At 41.7% G+C, this 23856-nt stretch overlaps 1 protein-coding gene across 1 annotated transcript; it reads left to right on the forward strand.

The window, feature by feature from the left end:
• The first annotated feature begins 20778 nt into the window (after positions 1-20778).
• On the forward strand, positions 20779-22939 carry LOC120787550. The gene is made up of 4 exons (XM_040123268.1): positions 20779-20860; positions 22139-22590; positions 22702-22742; positions 22891-22939. Exons 1-4 carry the CDS (start codon positions 20779-20781, stop codon positions 22937-22939), a joined length of 624 nt encoding a protein of 207 aa, XP_039979202.1.
• Positions 22940-23856: the final 917 nt, after the last annotated feature.

Raw genomic sequence — 23856 nt, forward strand, 5'->3', positions numbered from 1 at the left:
AATAGAAATTATTATTAATTATGAAAGATGAGTGAGTAAACACAACTGCAAACACCCCCGCACAGCTGGTGAGTTTCATTTATCAACCTTGTATCAAGTTGGAAATACTGTTCCATTTAAAGATGTGCTGGCCATTTGTTGTCATGATTTTCCACATTGCTCCCATTGACTTATTAAGTATTTCAGCTGTTTCGTTTGTTTTTCGTTACACTAATGCTCCTGTAGTTTTTCCACCAATTACGCATTTGGTACTTTTGGAGCTGTGTCAGGGATCTCATGTTACTTTAAAAACTACCATCACATCTAATGTGACCCACTCTTGTAGCAGTGCCTGTAAATGTAATTCAGACACTTCCGAATTTCAATCCCTGTCCACAAAGTGACATTATGAAATCTTCTTTACTCATTTATTCCTTTGTTTAGAGCTCCAGCCAGACATTTTGGCCAATTTAGTTCTCCTGTGGAATAACTCTCGAAATAATTAATTCGTATTTTATTATCCAAATCTCATTACACAGTTGAGTGATGAATAGTGTCATATTTACATGATGATGCTGTTTTTCTTTACTAGACTCTAGTGAAAGTTCTGGGACCACCATGGGAAAGGTTGAGAGGTCCAGGGGCCAAAGCCTGGGGTAGTGGTCCGGGATCATGCCCAAGTGTGCATGGTGGTGTCATCAAGTGAGCCCTTTCCAGAAACTGGTTTTATGATTTCAGAAACCAGTCGACTCAACCTCCAGCATTTTGTCCTGATCAGAGGCATTCCAGAAAAATGGCATTTACATGTATGATTATTCTGTTCAACAGCTGTTTTTGTTTCCTTTTCCTGTCTTTCTGGCTTTGTGCACGTGGTGGAGGAGGCTGGGTGTATGAGTGACAATGTGGATGTACTTGAATAAGTGTGTGTGTGTGTGTGTGTTTAAGGGACTATGAGAACTTGTGAGGTGTAGAAGTAGCTGGGAAGCCATCCTGATAAATGGCTGGCATGTGTCTCTCTGTACTGACAAACGAGAGAGAACTGCCCTCCCCAGTGAGTCTTGGCCAAATTAGCCCTATTTATTTTAAATATATATAAAATGTGTGCCTGTACAGTTCTTCGCAACTAGAGAGGAGCTCTGAGGAGTCTGTTTTTTGAAGTTTATTCAGGTAGTGACGTTCTTTTTAGTCTGAGTTTCATCCACCACGTACATGGTTGGTAAGCTGTACAGAAAAAAACACCAGAAAGTCGGCCAATCAATTTCTGATCACTTTGTAGAGTAGAAAGGCCACTCTGAGACATGAGGGTTGTTGGGGGGGAAAAAACCACAATGAATGGAACATTTAGCTTTTTCCTCGTTGTTGCATTGCAAGCCTATAGGATAATAATCCTATAATCTATAGGATGATTTGTGTAGTTGCCCTCATTGCATGATCAGCTTGTCAATCAAAGCAGGCTGGGTAACACAAAGGTTAGTTGTCTCTGCCCTCACTAAGACTGGCCAAGGCCCATCTCTGCTCTATACAAAGCCAACCTTTCTGCTATCAAGCCTGCGTCATATCTTAAGATACTGTAAGCACTGCTAGATGAGTACTATTGGATATTTTTAATATAAGATTAAAATCAATTCAAATAAAAACGGTTGTATTTTACTCTTTTTGAGAAGAATTTCAATATACTGTAATATTGAGGCTAAATGTCAATGTGAACTTCTCCCCCTTTTTTTAGTAAAATAAAAGTTACCAAAAACTCTCACTTTGTGTCTGACTGTACTTTAGGATTTAAGATCTCCTAGATCAATAATATTGTCTTCTTAGAAACAGTGGATCAGTAACATAAGAACCAATAGCGACAGAAATGCTACACCGTAACATTTCCTATCAACATTTTGTAAGATCTCTGAGCTGATTATATGGTGCATGTGACCTTAAATGCCACCCAGACTATCCACTCCATACAGCACTTTTTCAGTTTTCCACATTGGCAGCGTATCATTTTCAGTCTTGCAGAACCCGACTTGCATTCATATTTCAGCTTTGTGACTGCCTTCAATTTATTTTTAGAATACACATAATTATTCACGTAATCTTCAAAATCAAATTAGGAGCTAGAATAGTTTTTCCAAGCCTGAAAGATTCAAGTGCATATTTACGGTTTGAGGACTTTACGCATTGCGCCCCCTGGTGGTCAGTTTTAGGAATTGTTGAAGGTTACCTCCAGTGAAAGTGTAACTCTCCTGACTGGAAATTTGCTAACTCTCTGATAAGTTGAAATATTTAAGGCAGACTTACAGACCTGCTGAAATCTGTAAATGCATATTCTTAGCTTACACCACCCACAAAAACACCTTTTAATCCTGGAAACATTAGCTCAGTGTTTCAATGAGGTCCACACTTTGGATCTAAGGCCTAATACAGAACCTGATGATCAGGTTTGAAGCACTTACAACAAAACCTGAAGCCTAAACTATTTATTTCTTAGATGAGTGTGAGATCTACAGTGGATGGATGATGAGACGGCCTGTTTTTCAAGAGCACTCTTGACTTTCTCTCTCCAACAATAAATATTAACAATGACCTCACACAGAGGCTCGGGCTCAGAGGCCCCATGACCTTTTAGGCCCCCAGGCCCATGTCTTGAAGGCCCGATTGGTAATTAACCCATAGTTATTACGGCCTTGTATCTCTGATGAGAGATACAAGGTCTGGCCCAGTTCCTCATTATCTGTACGACATAAAAAGTTCATAAATTGATGGATTTCGCATGAATACACATTTGTATTAACCACATCTTTATCATTCTTAAAAGTTCAATAGTTATCGTATTAGCTGCGCTGTGTGTTGGTCAGTTTGAAAGCCAATGACATGGCCACAGCAGTAAACCTTTGTTGAAATGTTTCTTTTATTTTGACAACTAGGTTGTCTGTTTGGGAAATATAGAAAGAATTTAAATGTGTTTCACGAACATACAAACATTTTATAGGCTCTCCAGGTGAGTTTCAGTTAAAATGATAACTATATCCTCTGTGAACTCATTCAAGATTTATGTGAACAGTATTCCAAATAGCATATATCATAGGATATACAGTAGAGCACAAGTTGTTGTAGTCAACATAACAGTAAGGGAAGTTTATAAGACTTTCTTTTTTTTACAAAAACTGTTCTGACTCATCAGTCAGAATTTAGGACCATTCCTAAAGGTCTGGGAGAAGTCGGAGGTAGTCCGGCAAGGACAGCGCCATCACTGACCTGTTAACAGTCTTTCAGCTGCTGCAGGTAAATGTGTCTCTCGTTGTGTCAGTGTTTGGGACAAATACGACAATAAAGAGCTTTAAAAACTTTATTTTGATGGTGCGAGAGTTACTATGGATCCAGTGAGCTCAGCAACAAAACTGATAACACTGGAGAGGATGGTTTTGCACAACTCTGCACTACATGGACACTGTAAAAACACAACGTGATTGAGAACAAAACACACAAGAAGATGTAGGTGCATGTGCACTACAGTAAACCGCACAAGAACGGCGGAAGTGCTCTCAAATGTGTGGGTTTTATCATTATGGACATATTAGGTGCTGAGGGAGACAGTCTATGGAAGAAATGGAAAATCATAACTACATATGAACATGGAGACACACAAAATGGACAGTTAATACAATCTGTTGGTCTGCTTAACTCTCCCGAACGCTCTCTCAAACTTGGTGTCAGTTTCAAATCCAGCTTTGTTGTATTGGCGTAAGTATAACGGAAACACCTTGTATAACGTTTACAAGTCAGTAATGACCCAGAAAATAAGAGAAAAAAAAAGAGACAATTAATGGATTTCACTTTGCCACATAACAACCTTATTATAATGTATTAAAAACACAGAGGTATGAAGGAAATTGAAAAATAAATTGGAAAAAATCAGAAAAATAATGTCTCTTCTCGTCTTTCTCGTACACGCACACGCGTGCGTGCGTCACTAAAAAAAAAACGTCACGGTGGGTATATAAGGGTGCCCATCATTCGGATTCTCCCCTTTTGCACCTGGACTTGGAAACGAATAGACCTGTTGCAAACCAAAGCTGTGGAAAGCAAACTTTTGGAGAATTTCATTCCTGGAAAGAAACTACCGGAAAGCGGATCCTGCTGAAAACCAAACCTTTGGATCACTGGACTATTGTGGAAAACCGAGGAGTCTGAACATGTCCTCCAGTAGACCACGGATCCCGGAGGAGCCCCTTACTGGAGGGAGTTTCCCCCCAGCAGGTGCTGGACAACGATGCAGGTAAGATAACTTTTCTATTGATTCTATATTATTGAAATCATTTTACTTCTGACTGATTCGTTGATTCATCGCGCTTAATATCCTTAAAAACTTTATCAGTGTGTAGATCAATGTCACTATGAATTTAAAGATTACCAGTTCACACCATGTCATTAGGGCCTGTTGGGAAAACACAGATTTGGTGAAACTAGACACTTCTTCGACGATTATTCAGTGTGAAATGATTATTTGATGGACGGACTTTCTTAAATTATCCCGGGAAAGTTGTAGAATTCATGAACAGTTAGTGTCGTGATTTGAAAACAGTTATTTTAGTTTGAGGGCATCAAATTGTCCAAATCAAAATTATTGGAAAAAGATGGCGACTGGGCCAAATTTCATATAATGCCAAAGTTTCTTATTATATCCGGAGCTGATAGCGAGTTGTGTAGTAATGTCATGTTCACAGTCGATCACATTGAATGAAGTAATTAACAGATATTCCCAAAATGCACAAAGATATATGAACTGTAATAATTTAAATAAGATATATTGATTTTCAATCAATGACTCAAAGTCTTACACTGTGATTGCGAATATACTTTTAAATTCTTATATTTAAAAATTTCCATGTCTGTGAAAAGTTTCTTCTAAGCTCAACACATCGGTAGTTCAAAGTTTTTCCATGTGACTAAGTAAACAGTGGTTATCATGAAGTCTCAGATGTATGCAGCATAAAATTATTCTCATTCTCTACAAAGTAATAACAGCAGAACTGTACAATATTTGATATTAATGTTAAAATGGGATCACCTCTTTAACAGTCGTAGTTAGTGTATTTTTGCTGCTTATTTAGTCCTTACTATCTAATTATATGAGAATTACTACAATTTGAAATCAGGTTTTTCAGCTGCTTTAACCTTTACGCCTCAGGTGCTGTAGACGACATCATTGGACATCCTACAGAAGATGGGTTCCTGAACTAATCTTGGTTGTGGATGATGACGAAGACAACAATCTCCCAGTCAACATCTCATCTGGTGAGGAAGAGGAGTTTGAGGAAGATGATAGTGAAGTCGATTTGAGACCGATTCAGAAAGTGAAATTGGTGAGGTCTGGTCTGGCGACTTCAGCAATGATTCAGGGTACAGCACCATGACTGACTCTGAAGAGTACCTTGAAGACGACCTTGAAGACGACTTTAGACCTCTGTCCCCTCTCGTCCAGCAGTTCCCACCAGAAAGCTTTTGGCAGGACTGGCGAAGGATGCATCCTTCTTTTATTGCTGGCGCCTCTTCTTGTTGTTCCCGTCCGTATTCCTGATGCTGCTCCCCTGCCTGTGGTCCTGCTGCTGCTCCTGTCATCAGCCCATCAGCTCCCAAGATGGGCTGATGACAGCGACTCTGATTAGGGGTTTTGACAACGCTGTTTGCTGGATGTTTGGGAAAACTGTAAAATTCCTTTCATTTGGCGGAGCTGGTGGAGCCCAAGTAGCCTTCGATCTGGCAAGGTTGGTAGTGCCCTAGGTAGCGCCTTGCACCAGGGCCCACTTGTATCTTGTGGCTGGATCATCTCTTGAAAACTATTTGTATATATGTGGTAGCTAGATGTTCCATTTGTAATCTGGAGGGCTGGCAATTTAGAGTCATCAGTCAACCTAATCTAACCTGTGAGTTTTGTGGACACCTTTGGACTCGGACCCTGCAAGAAAACCCACACAAGGAGAACATGCAAGACCAAAACCTTCTTGCTATGAGATGAAAGTGTTAAGCGATGCTGCGTGAAATACTTCAGTGCCTCCCTGCAGGAGTATTAAAAGGAGGACCTTGTCCTGGTTAGACTTGCCAGGATTTGCAGTATCCCATCTAGCCCAGGTATGCTATCCTGGGGTTTAGTGGGGATGTTGTGTGAAGAGGAGCCCAGGATTGAAAAAATAGCAATCCTGTAGGTAATGTAGGAAATGCTCCACCATAGGAGTCACTGCTCCTGACATGATGTGGGGAAAAGGTAAGTATGAGTGTCTGACTTGCAAAGGAAATTACCCTCTATAGCCTGTTATATAGAGACATAGACACTGTGTAAACTACCTAATAATTACTAACAACATTTACAAAAGTGTCCTGCAAATTTTTGTTTCACTTATTCAATGGCTCAGAGATTATTTCTCTTACTCACTCTTTTATACTTTTATGCAGTTTTTCTTTAGAAGGTGTAGATGCTTTACCAGACAAAGGTAAGTCCATGCTAAATGACATCAGTAACAAATGTTTCCTGCTTGTCTGTATATTACTTGTTAATACTTCAGTAGTGTTGCTACTATAACTTATTATTCTCTCATTGGATTGCACTTCCAACAGAGCAGAGCTGTCTGGCATGTTGCTGTATCACAGAGTCAACCAACAGTTTTTTTTTTCCTTGTTGTGGCAGGTGGAGATGTGAAGGATGGAGCACTTCCCCTTTTCTGCTGCATCCAGCAGAGGCAGCTGTTCTCTCCCAGGCTTCTCTGACGACAGAGAAGATGTTTGCTCTGGACCAGATGAGAAGGATGGATGACCACAGGACAAACTGGAGCGCGGTGGTCGCCTGTTTTTCTCTAGGCTAAGTGAGTAATCCCCTCACTAAGAGTACAGAAGTACCACTAGGCCGCTCATATTCCTGACGCTTCTCCCGTTTGTGGTCCTGCTGCTGCTCCTAAGTAGCTGATGGTCGGACACCTGCAGGTACCCGTTCAGCCCCAGAAGCTTCCCGAGCAGAAAGTGGAACGACCTGAGGGAAGTGTACTCCCATTTTCTGAGAGGCTGGAAGAGTGTGCCCCCTCAACTTCACGCCTCAGCTCCTCCACAAAGAGGACCAGGGAAGAGAACTACACAGGGCAGGTAAGTAGCAAGAGGCCGAGGGTGAATTACGAGGAAAACCCTGAAGATGCAGTTCCTTCTACGTCAGGCCTCAGCTCCTTTTCAAACGGAAGCACGGAGGAGAAATACAGGGACTCAGCTCCTTCAACCTCAGGCCTTGGATTCTTCACAGGCAGGAGACCATGGCCTTTTGTCCCTCTTGGAACCCCAAGATGGGCTGATGACAGCGACTCTTATTAGAGTTTTTGACAACCCTGTTTGCTGCAAGTTTGGAAAACTGTAAAAACTTTTCATTTTGTAGAGCTGGTGAAGCCCCAAGTAGCCTTTGCATCTTGCAAGGTTGGTAGTGCCCTAGGTAGCGTCTTGCACCAGGGCCCACTTGTATCTGGTAGCTGGATCATTTCTTTGAAACCCTGAGGCCGCTCTTATTCCTGATGCATGCTCCTGCTTAGGGTCGTGCTGCTGCTCCTCAGCAGCTGATGGTCGGACACCCGCAGGGACCTATTCAGTCCAAGAAGCTTCCAGAGCAGCAAGTGGAACAACCTGTAGGAGGTCTACTCTCAGTTTCTCAAAGGTTGGAAGAGTGTGCCCCCTCAACTTCAGGCCTCAGCTCCTCAACAAAGAGGGGCAGGGAAGAGAGTTACACAGAGCAGGTAAGTAGCAAGAGGCCGAGGGGGAATTATGAGGAAAACCCTGAAGAGTCAGTTCCTTCTACGTCAGGCTCCAGCTCCTTTACAAACGGAAGCACGGAAGAGAACTACAGGGACTCAGCTCCTTCAACTTCAGGCCTTGGATTCTTCACAGGCAGGAGAAAGTGGCCTTTTGTCCCTTTTGAACCTCAAGATGGGCTGATGACAGCGACTCTGATTAGAGTTTTTGACAACCCTGTTTGCTGCATGTTTGGAAAACTGTAAAAACTTTTCATTTGGCAGAGCTGGTGAAGCCCCAAGTAGCCTTGGCGTCTTGCAAGGTTGGTAGTGCCCTAGGTAGCGTCTTGCACCAGGGCCCACTGGATCATCTCTTTGAAAACTTGAGAGGGCTGGCTTTTGCACTTGTTTGGGTAAAGCTTCGGGTAGCCTTCGACTCTTTGGCAGGGCTGTCAAAGCCCTTGGTATTTAATCTTTCAACAACTGTTTTGTCCTGTTTCCTCTGTTCTTAGATTTTTAACTAAGCTCTAGATGCCCATACAGAAGTAAGTTAATAATTAACATTAACCAAAGTGTTCTGCAAATTTTAATTTCACTTATTCAATGGGTCAGAGATAATTTTTCTTACTCAGTTATACTTTTATGTGTTTTTTCTTTAGAAAGTGTGGATGCTTTACCAGACAAAGCTAAGTCCATGCTAAATGGCAACAGTAACAAATGTCGCCTGCAAGTCCATATGAGTTTCATTTATCAACCTTGTATCAAGTTGGAAATACTGTTCCATTTAAAGATGTGCTGGCCATTTGTTGTCATGATTTTCCACATTGCTCCCATTGACTTATTAAGTATTTCAGCTGTTTCGTTTGTTTTTCGTTACACTAATGCTCCTGTAGTTTTTCCACCAATTACGCATTGGGTACTTTTGGAGCTGTGTCAGGGATCTCATGTTACTTTAAAAACTACCATCACATCTAATGTGACCCACTCTTGTAGCAGTGCCTGTAAATGTAATTCAGATACTTCCGAATTTCAATCCCTGTCCACAAAGTGACATTATGAAATCTTCTTTACTCATTTATTCCTTTGTTTAGAGCTCCAGCCAGACATTTTGGCCAATTTAGTTCTCCTGTGGAATAACTCGAAATAATTAATTCGTATTTTATTATCCAAATCTCATTACACAGTTGAGTGATGAATAGTGTCATATTTACATGATGATGCTGTTTTTCTTTACTAGACTCTAGTGAAAGTTCTGGGACCACCATGGGAAAGGTTGAGAGGTCCAGGGGCCAAAGCCTGGGGTAGTGGTCCGGGATCATGCCCAAGTGTGCATGGTGGTGTCATCAAGTGAGCCCTTTCCAGAAACTGGTTTTATGATTTCAGAAACCAGTCGACTCAACCTCCAGCATTTTGTCCTGATCAGAGGCATTCCAGAAAAATGGCATTTACATGTATGATTATTCTGTTCAACAGCTGTTTTTGTTTCTTTTCCTGTCTTTCTGGCTTTGTGCACGTGGTGGAGGAGGCTGGGTGTATGAGTGACAATGTGGATGTACTTGAATAAGTGTGTGTGTGTGTGTGTGTTTAAGGGACTATGAGAACTTGTGAGGTGTAGAAGTAGCTGGGAAGCCATCCTGATAAATGGCTGGCATGTGTCTCTCTGTACTGACAAACGAGAGAGAACTGCCCTCCCCAGTGAGTCTTGGCCAAATTAGCCCTATTTATTTTAAATATATATAAAATGTGTGCCTGTACAGTTCTTCGCAACTAGAGAGGAGCTCTGAGGAGTCTGTTTTTTGAAGTTTATTCAGGTAGTGACGTTCTTTTTAGTCTGAGTTTCTCATCCACCACGTACATGGTTGGTAAACTGTACAGAAAAAAACACCAGAAAGTCGGCCAATCAATTTCTGATCACTTTGTAGAGGAGAAAGGCCACTCTGAGACATGAAGGTTGTTGGGGGAAAAAAACCCACAATGAATGGAACATTTAGCTTTTTCCTCGTTGTTGCATTGCAAGCCTATAGGATAATAATCCTATAATCTATAGGATGATTTGTGTAGTTGCCCTCATTGCATGATCAGCTTGTCAATCAAAGCAGGCTGGGTAACACAAAGGTTAGTTGTCTCTGCCCTCACTAAGACTGGCCAAGGCCCATCTCTGCTCTATACAAAGCCAACCTTTCTGCTATCAAGCCTGCGTCATATCTTAAGATACTGTAAGCACTGCTCGATGAGTACTATTGGATATTTTTAATATAAGATTAAAATCAATTCAAATAAAAACGGTTGTATTTTACTCTTTTTGAGAAGAATTTCAATATACTGTAATATTGAGGCTAAATGTCAATGTGAACTTCTCCCCCACATTTTTTTAGTAAAATAAAAGTTACCAAAAACTCTCACTTTGTGTCTGACTGTACTTTAGGATTTAAGATCTCCTAGATCAATAATATTGTCTTCTTAGAAACAGTGGATCAGTAACATAAGAACCAATAGCGACAGAAATGCTACAACCGTAACATTTCCTATCAACATTTTGTAAGATCTCTGAGCTGATTATATGGTGCATGTGACCTTAAATGCCACCCAGACTATCCACTCCATACAGCACTTTTTCAGTTTTCCACATTGGCAGCGTATCATTTTCAGTCTTGCAGAACCCGACTTGCATTCATATTTCAGCTTTGGGACTTCCTTCAATTTATTTTTAGAACACACATAATTATTCACGAAATCTTCAAAATCAAATTAGGAGCTAGAATAGTTTTCCAAGCCTGAAAGATTCAAGTGCATATTTACGGTTTGAGGACTTTACGCATTGCGCCCCCTGGTGGTCAGTTTTAGGAATTGTTGAAGGTTACCTCCAGTGAAAGTGTAACTCTCCTGACTGGAAATTTGCTAACTCTCTGATAAGTTGAAATATTTAAGGCAGACTTACAGACCTGCTGAAATCTGTAAATGCATATTCTTAGCTTACACCACCCACAAAAACACCTTTTAATCCTGGAAACATTAGCTCAGTGTTTCAATGAGGTCCACACTTTGGATCTAAGGCCTAATACAGAACCTGATGATCAGGTTTGAAGCACTTACAACAAAACCTGAAGCCTAAACTATTTATTTCTTAGATGAGTGTGAGATCTACAGTGGATGGATGATGAGACGGCCTGTTTTTCAAGAGCACTCTTGACTTTCTCTCTCTCCAACAATAAATATTAACAATGACCTCACACAGAGGCTCGGGCTCAGAGGCCCCATGACCTTTTAGGCCCCCAGGCCCATGTCTTGAAGGCCCGATTGGTAATTAACCCATAGTTATTACGGCCTTGTATCTCTGATGAGAGATACAAGGTCTGGCCCAGTTCCCTCATTATCTGTAATGCATATAAAAAGTTCATAAATTGATGGATTTCGCATGAATACACATTTGTATTAACCACATCTTTATCATTCTAAAAAGTTCAATAGTTATCGTATTAGCTGCGCTGTGTGTTGGTCAGTTTGAAAGCCAATGACATGGCCACAGCAGTAAACCTTGTTGAAATGTTTCTTTTATTTTGACAACTAGGTTGTCTGTTTGGGAAATATAGAAAGAATTTAAATGTGTTTCACGAACATACAAACATTTTATAGGCTCTCCAGGTGAGTTTCAGTTAAAATGATAACTATATCCTCTGTGAACTCATTCAAGATTTATGTGAACAGTATTCCAAATAGCATATATCATAGGATATACAGTAGAGCACAAGTTGTTGTAGTCAACATAACAGTAAGGGAAGTTTATAAGACTTTCTTTTTTTTTACAAAAACTGTTCTGACTCATCAGTCAGAATTTAGGACCATTCCTAAAGGTCTGGGAGAAGTCGGAGGTAGTCCGCAAGGACAGCGCCATCACTGACCTGTTAACAGTCTTTCAGCTGCTGCGGGTAAATGTGTCTCGTTGTGTCAGTGTTTGGGACAAATACGACAATAAAGAGCTTTTTAAAACTTTATTTTGATGGTGCGAGAGTTACTATGGATCCAGTGAGCTCAGCAACAAAACTGATAACACTGGAGAGGATGGTTTTGCACAACTCTGCACTACATGGACACTGTAAAAACACAACGTGATTGAGAACAAAAACACACAAGAAGATGTAGGTGCATGTGCACCACAGTAAACCGCACAAGAACGGCGGAAGTGCTCTCAAATGTGGGTTTTATCATTATGGACATATTAGGTGCTGAGGGAGACAGTCTATGGAAGAAATGGAAAATCATAACTACATATGAACATGGAGACACAAAAATGGACAGTTAATACAATCTGTTGGTCTGCTTAACTCTCCCTAACGCTCTCTCTCAAACTTGGTGTCAGTTTCAAATCCAGCTTTGTCGTAATGGCGTAAGTATAACGGAAACACCTTGTATAACGTTTACAAGTCAGTAATGACCCAGAAAATAAGAAAAAAAAAGAGACAATTAATGGATTTCACTTTGCCACATAACAACCTTATTATAATGTATTAAAAAACACAGAGGTATGAAGGAAATTTAAAAATAAATTGGAAAAAATCAGAAAAATAATGTCTCTCTGCGTCTTCCTCGTACACGCACACGCTGCAAGCGTGTCACTAAAAAAAAACGTCACGGTGGGTATATAAGGGTGCCCATCATTCGGATTCTCCCTTTGCACCTGGACTTGGAAACGAATAGACCTGTTGCAAACCAAAGCTGTGGAAAGCAAACTTTGGAGAATTTCATTCCTGGAAAGAAACTACCGAAAGCGGATCCTGCTGAAAAACCAAACCTTTGGATCACTGGACTATTGTGGAAAACCGAGGAGTCTGAACATGTCCTCCAGTAGACCACGGATCTCGGAGGAGCCCCTTACTGGAGGGAGTTTCAGCAGGTGCTGGACAACGATGCAGGTAAGATAACTTTTCTATTGATTCTATATTATTGAAATCATTTTACTTCTGACTGATTCGTTGATTCATCGCTTTAATATCCTTAAAACTTTATCAGTGTGTAGATCAATGTCACTATGAATTTAAAGATTACCAGTTCACACCATGTCATTAGGGCCTGTTGGGAAAACACAGATTTGGTGAAACTAGACACTTCTTCGACGATTATTCAGTGTGAAATGATTATTTGATGGACGGACTTTCTTAAATTATCCCGGAAAGTTGTAGAATTCATGAACAGTTAGTGTCGTGATTTGAAAACAGTTATTTTAGTTTGAGGGCATCAAATTGTCCAAATCAAAATTAATGGAAAAAGATGGCGACTGGGCCAAATTTCATATAATGCCAAAGTTTCTTATTATATCCGGAGCTGATAGCGAAGTTGTGTAGTAATGTCATGTTCACAGTCGATCACATTGAATGAAGTAATTAACAGATATTCCCCAAAATGCACAAAGATATATGAACTGTAATAATTTAAATAAGATATATTGATTTTCAATCAATGACTCAAAGTCTTACACTGTGATTGCGAATATACTTTTAAATTCTTATATTTAAAAATTTCCATGTCTGTGAAAAGTTTCTTCTAAGCTCAACACATCGGTAGTTCAAAGTTTTTCCATGTGACTAAGTAAACAGTGGTTATCATGAAGTCTCAGATGTATGCAGCATAAAATTATTCTCATTCTCTACAAAGTAATAACAGCAGAACTGTACAATATTTGATATTAATGTTAAAATGGGATCACCTCTTTAACAGTCGTAGTTAGTGTATTTTTGCTGCTTATTTAGTCCTTACTATCTAATTATATGAGAATTACTACAATTTGAAATCAGGTTTTTCAGCTGCTTTAACCTTTACGTCTCAGGTGCTGTAGACGACATCATTGGACATCCTACAGAAGATGGGTTCCCTGAACTAATCTTGGTTGTGGATGATGACGAAGACAACAATCTCCCAGTCAACATCTCATCTGGTGAGGAAGAGGAGTTTGAGGAAGATGATAGTGAAGTCGACGAGACCGATTCAGAAAGTGAAATTGGTGAGGTCTGGTCTGGCGACTTCAGCAATGATTCAGGGTACAGCACCATGACTGACTCTGAAGAGTACCTTGAAGACGACCTTGAAGACGACTTTAGACCTCTGTCCCCTCTCGTCCAGCAGTTCCCACCAGAAAGCTTTTGGCAGGACTGGCGAAGGATGCATCCTTCTTTTATTGCTGGCGCCTCTCTTCTTGTTGTTCCCGTCCGTATTCCTGATGCTGCTCCCTGCCTGTGGTCCTGCGGCGGCTCCTGCCATCCGCCCATCAGCCCCAATGATGGGCTGATGACAGCGACTCTGATTAGGGGTTTTGACAACGCTGTTTGCTGGATGTTTGGGAAAACTGTAAAATTCCTTTCATTTGGCGGAGCTGGTGGAGCCCAAGTAGCCTTCGGATCTGGCAAGGTTGGTAGTGCCCTAGGTAGCGTCTTGCACCAGGGCCCACTTGTATCTTGTGGCTGGATCATCTCTTGAAAACTATTTGTATATATGTGGTAGCTAGATGTTCCATTTGTAATCTGGAGGGCTGGCAATTTAGAGTCATCAGTCAACCTAATCTAACCTGTGAGTTTTGTGGACACCTTGACTCGGACCCTGCAAGAAAACCCACACAAGGAGAACATGCAAGACCAAAACCTTCTTGCTATGAGATGAAAGTGTTAAGCGATGCTGCGTGAAATACTTCAGTGCCTCCCTGCAGGAGTATTAAAAGGAGGACCTTGTCCTGGTTAGACTTGCCAGGATTTGCAGTATCCCATCTAGCCCAGGTATGCTATCCTGGGGTTTAGTGGGGATGTTGTGTGAAGAGGAGCCCAGGATTGAAAAAATAGCAATCCTGTAGGTAATGTAGGAAATGCTCCACCATAGGAGTCACTGCTCCTGACATGATGTGGGGAAAAGGTAAGTATGAGTGTCTGACTTGCAAAGGAAATTACCCTCTATAGCCTGTTATATAGAGACATAGACACTGTGTAAACTACCTAATAATTACTAACAACATTTACAAAAGTGTCCTGCAAATTTTTGTTTCACTTATTCAATGGCTCAGAGATTATTTCTCTTACTCACTCTTTTATACTTTTATGCAGTTTTTCTTTAGAAGGTGTAGATGCTTTACCAGACAAAGGTAAGTCCATGCTAAATGACATCAGTAACAAATGTTTCCTGCTTGTCTGTATATTACTTGTTAATACTTCAGTAGTGTTGCTACTATAACTTATTATTCTCTCATTGGATTGCACTTCCAACAGAGCAGAGCTGTCTGGCATGTTGCTGTATCACAGAGTCAACCAACAGTTTTTTTTTCCTTGTTGTGGCAGGTGGAGATGTGAAGGATGGAGCACTTCCCCTTTTCTGCTGCATCCAGCAGAGGCAGCTGTTCTTCTCCCAGGCTTCTCTGACGACAGAGAAGACGTTTGCTCTGGACCAGATGAGAAGGATGGATGACCACAGGACAAACTGGAGCGGTGGTCGCCTGTTTTTCTCTAGGCTAAGTGAGTAATCCCTCACTAAGAGTACAGAAGTACCACTAGGCCGCCATATTCCTGACGCTTCTCCCGTTTGTGGTCCTGCTGCTGCTCCTAAGTAGCTGATGGTCGGACACCTGCAGGTACCCGTTAAGCCCCAGAAGCTTCCCGAGCAGAAAGTGGAACGACCTGAGGGAAGTGTACTCCCATTTTCTGAGAGGCTGGAAGAGTGTGCCCCCTCAACTTCACGCCTCAGCTCCTCCACAAAGAGGACCAGGGAAGAGAACTACACAGGGCAGGTAAGTAGCAAGAGGCCGAGGGTGAATTACGAGGAAAACCCTGAAGATGCAGTTCCTTCTACGTCAGGCCTCAGCTCCTTTTCAAACGGAAGCACGGAGGAGAAATACAGGGACTCAGCTCCTTCAACCTCAGGCCTTGGATTCTTCACAGGCAGGAGACCATGGCCTTTTGTCCCTCTTGGAACCCCAAGATGGGCTGATGACAGCGACTCTTATTAGAGTTTTTGACAACCCTGTTTGCTGCAAGTTTGGAAAACTGTAAAAACTTTTCATTTTGTAGAGCTGGTGAAGCCCCAAGTAGCCTTTGCATCTTGCAAGGTTGGTAGTGCCCTAGGTAGCGTCTTGCACCAGGGCCCACTTGTATCTGGTAGCTGGATCATTTCTTTGAAACCCTGAGGCCGCTCTTATTCCTGATGCATGCTCCCGTTTGTGGTCGTGCTGCTGCTCCTCAGCAGCTGATGGTCGGACACCCGCAGGGACCTATTCAGTCCAAGAAGCTTCCAGAGCAGCAAGTGGAACAACCTGTAGGAGGTCTACTCTCAGTTTCTCAAAGGTTGGAAGAGTGTGCCCCCTCAACTTCAGGCCTCAGCTCCTCAACAAAGAGGGGCAGGGAAGAGAGTTACACAGAGCAGGTAAGTAGCAAGAGGCCGAGGGGGAATTATGAGGAAAACCCTGAAGAGTCAGTTCCTTCTACGTCAGGCTCCAGCTCCTTTACAAACGGAAGCACGGAAGAGAACTACAGGGACTCAGCTCCTTCAACTTCAGGCCTTGGATTCTTCACAGGCAGGAGAAAGTGGCCTTTTGTCCCTTTTGGAACCTCAAGATGGGCTGATGACAGCGACTCTGATTAGAGTTTTTGACAACCCTGTTTGCTGCATGTTTGGAAAACTGTAAAAACTTTTCATTTGGCAGAGCTGGTGAAGCCCCAAGTAGCCTTGGCGTCTTGCAAGGTTGGTAGTGCCCTAGGTAGCGTCTTGCACCAGGGCCCACTGGATCATCTCTTTGAAAACTTGAGAGGGCTGGCTTTTGCACTTGTTTGGGTAAAGCTTCGGGTAGCCTTCGACTCTTTGGCAGGGCTGTCAAAGCCCTTGGTATTTAATCTTTCAACAACTGTTTTGTCCTGTTTCCTCTGTTCTTAGATTTTTAACTAAGCTCTAGATGCCCATACAGAAGTAAGTTAATAATTAACATTAACCAAAGTGTTCTGCAAATTTTAATTTCACTTATTCAATGGGTCAGAGATAATTTTTCTTACTCAGTTATACTTTTATGTGTTTTTTCTTTAGAAAGTGTGGATGCTTTACCAGACAAAGCTAAGTCCATGCTAAATGGCAACAGTAACAAATGTCGCCTGCAAGTCCATATGAGTTTCATTTATCAACCTTGTATCAAGTTGGAAATACTGTTCCATTTAAAGATGTGCTGGCCATTTGTTGTCATGATTTTCCACATTGCTCCCATTGACTTATTAAGTATTTCAGCTGTTTCGTTTGTTTTTCGTTACACTAATGCTCCTGTAGTTTTTCCACCAATTACGCATTGGGTACTTTTGGAGCTGTGTCAGGGATCTCATGTTACTTTAAAAACTACCATCACATCTAATGTGACCCACTCTTGTAGCAGTGCCTGTAAATGTAATTCAGATACTTCCGAATTTCAATCCCTGTCCACAAAGTGACATTATGAAATCTTCTTTACTCATTTATTCCTTTGTTTAGAGCTCCAGCCAGACATTTTGGCCAATTTAGTTCTCCTGTGGAATAACTCGAAATAATTAATTCGTATTTTATTATCCAAATCTCATTACACAGTTGAGTGATGAATAGTGTCATATTTACATGATGATGCTGTTTTTCTTTACTAGACTCTAGTGAAAGTTCTGGGACCACCATGGGAAAGGTTGAGAGGTCCAGGGGCCAAAGCCTGGGGTAGTGGTCCGGGATCATGCCCAAGTGTGCATGGTGGTGTCATCAAGTGAGCCCTTTCCAGAAACTGGTTTTATGATTTCAGAAACCAGTCGACTCAACCTCCAGCATTTTGTCCTGATCAGAGGCATTCCAGAAAAATGGCATTTACATGTATGATTATTCTGTTCAACAGCTGTTTTTGTTTCCTTTTCCTGTCTTTCTGGCTTTGTGCACGTGGTGGAGGAGGCTGGGTGTATGAGTGACAATGTGGATGTACTTGAATAAGTGTGTGTGTGTGTGTGTGTGTGTGTGTGTGTGTGTGTGTGTGTGTGTGTGTGTGTTTAAGGGACTATGAGAACTTGTGAGGTGTAGAAGTAGCTGGGAAGCCATCCTGATAAATGGCTGGCATGTGTCTCTCTGTACTGACAAACGAGAGAGAACTGCCCTCCCCAGTGAGTCTTGGCCAAATTAGCCCTATTTATTTTAAATATATATAAAATGTGTGCCTGTACAGTTCTTCGCAACTAGAGAGGAGCTCTGAGGAGTCTGTTTTTTGAAGTTTATTCAGGTAGTGACGTTTCTTTTAGTCTGAGTTTTCATCCACCACGTACATGGTTGGTAAGCTGTACAGAAAAACACCAGAAAGTCGGCCAATCAATTTCTGATCACTTTGTAGAGGAGAAAGGCCACTCTGAGACATGAAGGTTGTTGGGGAAAAAAACCCACAATGAATGGAACATTTAGCTTTTTTCGTTATTGCATTGCAAGCCTATAGGATAATAATCCTATAATATATAGGATGATTTATGTAGTTGCCCTCATTGCATGATCAGCTTGTCAATCAAAGCAGGCTGGGTAACACAAAGGTTAGTTGTCTCTGCCCTCACTAAGACTGGCCAAGGCCCATCTCTGCTCTATACAAAGCCAACCTTTCTGCTATCAAGCCTGCGTCATATCTTAAGATACTGTAAGCACTGCTAGATGAGTACTATTGGATATTTTTAATATAAGATTAAAATCAAATAAAAATAAAAAAGGTTGTATTTTACTCCTTTTGAGAAGAATTTCAATATACTGTAATATTGAGGCTAAATGTCAATGTGAACTTCTCCCCCTTTTTTTAGTAAAATAAAAGTTACCAAAAACTCTCACTTTGTGTCTGACTGTACTTTAGGATTTAAGATCTCCTAGATCAATAATATTGTCTTCTTAGAAACAGTGGATCAGTAACATAAGAACCAATAGCGACAGAAATGCTACACCGTAACATTTCCTATCAACATTTTGTAAGATCTCTGAGCTGATTATATGGTGCATGTGACCTTAAATGCCACCCAGACTATCCACTCCATACAGCACTTTTTCAGTTTTAGGAATTGTTAAAGGTTACCTCCAGTGAAAGTGTAACTCTCCTGACTGGAAATTTGCTAACTCTCTGATATGTTGAAATATTTAAGGCAGACGTAGAGACCTGCTGAAATCTGTAAATGCATATTCTTAGCTTACACCACCCACAAAAACACCTTTTAATCCTGGAAACATTAGCTCAGTGTTTCAATGAGGTCCACACTTTGGATCTAAGGCCTAATACAGAACCTGATGATCAGGTTTGAAGCACTTACAACAAAACCTGAAGCCTAAACTATTTATTTCTTAGATGAGTGTGAGATCTGCAGTGGATGGATGATGAGACGGCCTGTTTTTCAAGAGCACTCTTGACTTTGTACTTTCTCTCTCCAACAATAAGTATTAACAACGACCTCACACAGAGGCTCGGGCTCAGAGGCCCCATGACCTTTTAGGCCCCCAGGCCCGTGTCTTGAAGGCCCGATTGGTAATTAACCCATAGAAATCACGGCCTTGTATCTCTGATGAGAGATCCAAGGTCTGGCCCAGTTCCCTCATTATCTGTACAACATAAAAAAGTTCATAAATTGATGGATTTCGCATGAATACACATTTGTATTAACCACATCTTTATCATTCTTAAAAAGTTCAATAGTTATCGTATTAGCTGCGCTGTGTGTTGGTCAGTTTGAAAGCCAATGACATGGCCACAGCAGTAAACCTTTGTTGAAATGTTTCCCTTTTATTTTGACAACTAGGTTGTCTGTTTGGGAAATGTAGAAACAATTTAAATGTGTTTCACGAACATACAAACATTTTATAGGCTCTCCAGGTGAGTTTCAGTTAAAATGATAACTATATCCTCTGTGAACTCATTCAAGATTTATGTGAACAGTATTCCAAATAGCATATATCATAGGATATACAGTAGAGCACAAGTTGTTGTAGTCAACATAACAGTAAGGGAAGTTTATAAGACTTTCTCTTTCTCTTTTTTTACAAAAACTGTTCTGACTCATCAGTCAGAATTTAGGACCATTCCTAAAGGTCTGGGAGAAGTCGGAGGTAGTCCGGCAAGGACAGCGTCATCACTGACCTGTTAACAGTCTTTCAGCTGCTGCAGGTAAATGTGTCTCGTTGTGTCAGTGTTTGGGACAAATACGACAATAAGGAGCTTTAAAAACTTTATTTTGATGGTGCGAGAGTTACTATGGGTCCAGTGAGCTCAGCAACAAAACTGATAACACTGGAGAGGATGGTTTTGCACAACTCTGCACTACATGGACACTGTAAAAACACAACGTGATTGAGAACAAAAACACACAAGAAGATGTAGGTGCATGTGCACCACAGTAAACCGCACGAGAACGGCGGAAGTGCTCTCAAATGTGTGGGTTTTATCATTATGGACATATTAGGTGCTGAGGGAGACAGTCTATGGAAGAAATGGAAAATCATAACTACATATGAACATGGAGACACAAAAAATGGACAGTTAATACAATCTGTTGGTCTGCTTAACTCTCCCCGAACGCTCTCTCTCAAACTTGGTGTCAGTTTCAAATCCAGCTTTGTTGTAATGGCGTAAGTATAACGGAAACACCTTGTATAACGTTTACAAGTCAGTAATGACCCAGAAAATAAGAGAAAAAAAAAGAGACAATTAATGGATTTCACTTTGCCACATAACAACCTTATTATAATGTATTAAAAAAACACAGAAATATAAAGGAAATTGAAAAATTAATTGAAAAAAATCAGAAAAATAACGTCTCTCTGCGTCTTCTCCACGTACACGCACGCGCGTGCGTGCGTCACTAAAAAAAAACGTCACGGTGGGTATATAAGGGTGCCCATCATTCGGATTCTCCCCTTTTGCACCTGGACTTGGAAACGAATAGACCTGTTGCAAACCAAAGCTGTGGAAAGCAAACTTTTGGAGAATTTCATTCCTGGAAACAAACTACCGGAAAGCGGATCCTGCTGAAAAACCAAACCTTTGGATCACTGGACTATTGGAAAACCGAGGAGTCTGAACATGTCCTCCAGTAGACCACGGATCCCGGAGGAGCACCTGCCGGAGGGAGTCGCCCCCCAGCAGGTGCTGGACAACGATGCAGGTAAGACAACTTTTCTATTTATTCTATATTATTGAAATCATTTTACTTCTGACTGATTCGTTGATTCATCGCGTTAATATCCTTACAAGCTTTATCAGTGTGTAAATCAATGTCACTATGAATTTAAAGATGAACAGTTCACATTATGTCATTAGGGCCTGTTGGGAAAACACAGATTTGGTGAAACTAGACACTTCTTCGACGATTATTCAGTGTGAAATGATTATTTGATGGACAGAATTTCTTAAATTATCCGGGAAAGTTGTAGAATTCATGAACAGTTAGTGTCGTGATTTGAAAACAGTTGTTTTGGTTTGAGGGCATCAAATTGTCCGAATTTTGCATCAAAATTATTGGAAAAAGATGGCGACTGGGCCAAATTTCATATAATGACAAAAAAGTTTTTATTGTGCACCATGGAGACGATGGAACGTTTAGGCCCTAACGTCAGAACGTCCGGACGTACAGGTGGAACCGCAGCGGGGCCTGTTGTTGTGTGTGGTTGGGACCCTGAGCTAGCTTGATTCTTGAAGCTTGACTTATTATATCCGGAGCTGATAGCGAGTTGTGTAGTAATTTCATGTTCACAGTCGATCACATTGAATGAAGTAATTAACAGATATTCCTCAAAATGCACCAAGATATCAATGTTGTTGAGAAGGAGATTAAATGGAAGATGTCTGTTTTTGGACCTTCTTCAGCCTCCACTGTCGTGTTCAGTCATCACAGAGTTTGTAGGTGACATTTTGTTACTTCGATAACACTGAAATGCTCTTAGCTCTTTAGTGTGACATTGTTTATTTACTTATTTTTGGAGGAGAAGTAAGCCATTTGTTGTTCGACCGGACGCGTGTGTGTGCCATGCGCGCAGCGTAGCGAGTTTCTCCTCTCCTCCTCTCCAGTCTCGTTGCCAGTTATGAATTATGAGTTGTTGACGGGCACCTCATGATTAAAAACTTTTTAAATTGAGACGATAATTGTTGTTGTTGTTCTGCAATGTATTATCTACTCAGGCTTCTGAAGAACTCTAAATGTAACCTTCCTTTTTTATTACATGATTTTATTTTATGGCTGTGAAGAATTGTGTTTTCAGAATTTGCTCTGATTTGAAATCTCATTAGATTCAACTCAGACTAAACCATTGTTACAATCTTTGCACCAGAGAAAAATACAATGTTTTTAACTTGTAAATATGAAATAATCATTACCACAGATGGGCTATTTATTAGCTACAATTTGAAATCAGGTTTTTCAGCTGCTTTAACCTTTTCCTCTCAGGTGGTGTAGACGACATCATTGGACGTCCTGCAGAAGATGGGTTCCCTGAACTGATCTTGGTTGTGGATGATGACGAAGACAACAATCTCCCAGTCAACATCTCATCTGGTGAGGAAGAGGAGTTTGAGGAAGACGATAGGGAAGTCGACGAGACCGACTCAGAAAGTGAAATTGGTGAGGTCTGGTCTGGCGACTTCAGCAATGATTCAGGGTACAGCACCATGACTTTCTCTGAAGAGTACCTTGAAGACGACCTTGAAGACGACTTTAGACCTCTGTCCCCTCTCGTCCAGCAGTTCCCACCAGAAAGCTTTTGGCAGGACTGGCGAAGGATGCATCCTTCTTTTATTGCTGGCGCACCTCTTCTTGTTGTTCCCGTTGGTATTCCTGATGCTGCTCCCGTTTGTGGTCCTGCCGCTGCTCCTCAGCAGCTGATGGTCGGGCACCCGCAGGTACCCGTTCAGCCCGAGAAGCTTCCCGAGCAGCAAGTGGAACGACCTGAGGGAGTGTACTCCCATTTTCTGAGAGGCTGGAAGAGTGTGCCCCTCAACTTCAGGCCTCAGCTCCTCCACAAAGAGGACCAGGAAGAGAACTACACGGGCAGGTAAGTAGCAAGAGGCCGAGGGTGAATTCGAGGAAAACCCTGAAGGCAGTTCCTTCTACGTCAGGCCTCAGCTCCTTTTCAAACGGAAGCACTCAAGAGAACTACAGGGACTCAGCTCCTTCAACCTCAGGCCTTGGATTCTTCACAGGCAGGAGACCATGGCCTCTTTGTCCCTTTGGAACCCCAAGATGGGCTGATGACAGCTAGTCTGATTAGAGTTTTTGCTAACGCTGTTTGCTGGATGTTTGGGAAAACTGTAAAACCTTTCATTTGGCGGAGCTGGTGGAGCCCCAAGTAGCGTCGCGTCTGTAACTCTCTTCCCTGCTCCTCCGCAAAGAGGAGCAGGGAAGAGAGTTACACAGAGCAGGTAAGTAGCAAGAGGCCGAGGGTGAATTACGAGGAAAACCCTGAAGATGCAGTTCCTTCTACGTCAGGCCTCAGCTCCTTTACAAACGGAAGCAGGGAAGAGAAGTACAGGGACTCAGCTCCTTCAAATTCAGGCCTCTGATTCTTCACAGGCAGGAGACAATGCCCAAGTAGCCTTTGCGTCTTGCAAGGTTGGTAGTGCCCTAGGTAGCGTCTTGCACCAGGGCCCACTTGTATCTTGTGGCTGGATCATCTCTTGAAACCTATTTGTACATATGTGGTAGCTAGATGTTCCATTTGTAATCTGGAGGGCTGGCAATTTAGAGTCATCAGTCAACCTAATCTGACCTGTGAGTTTTGTTGACACCTTTGGACTCGGACCCTGCAAGAAAACCCACACAGGCCCAAGGAGAACATGCAAGACCAAAACCTTCTTGCTATGAGATGAAAGTGCTAAGCAATGCTGCGTGAAATACCTCAGTGCCTCCCTGCAGGAGTATTAAAAGGAGGACCTTGTCCTGGTCAGACTTGCCAGGATTTGCAGTATCCCATCTGGCCCAGGTATGCTATCCCGGGGTTTAGTGGGGACGTTGTGCGAAGAGGAGCCAAGGATTGAAAAATAGCAATCCTGCAGGTAATGTAGGAAATGCTCCACCATAGGAGTCACTGCTCCTGACATGATGTGGGGAAAAGGTAAGTATGAGTGTCTGACTTGCAAAAGGAAATGACCCTCTATAGCCTGTTATAT

The sequence above is a fragment of the Xiphias gladius genome, unplaced genomic scaffold, assembly GCF_016859285.1.
Source record: "Xiphias gladius isolate SHS-SW01 ecotype Sanya breed wild unplaced genomic scaffold, ASM1685928v1 HiC_scaffold_196, whole genome shotgun sequence".
Lineage (NCBI taxonomy): Eukaryota > Metazoa > Chordata > Actinopteri > Istiophoriformes > Xiphiidae > Xiphias > Xiphias gladius.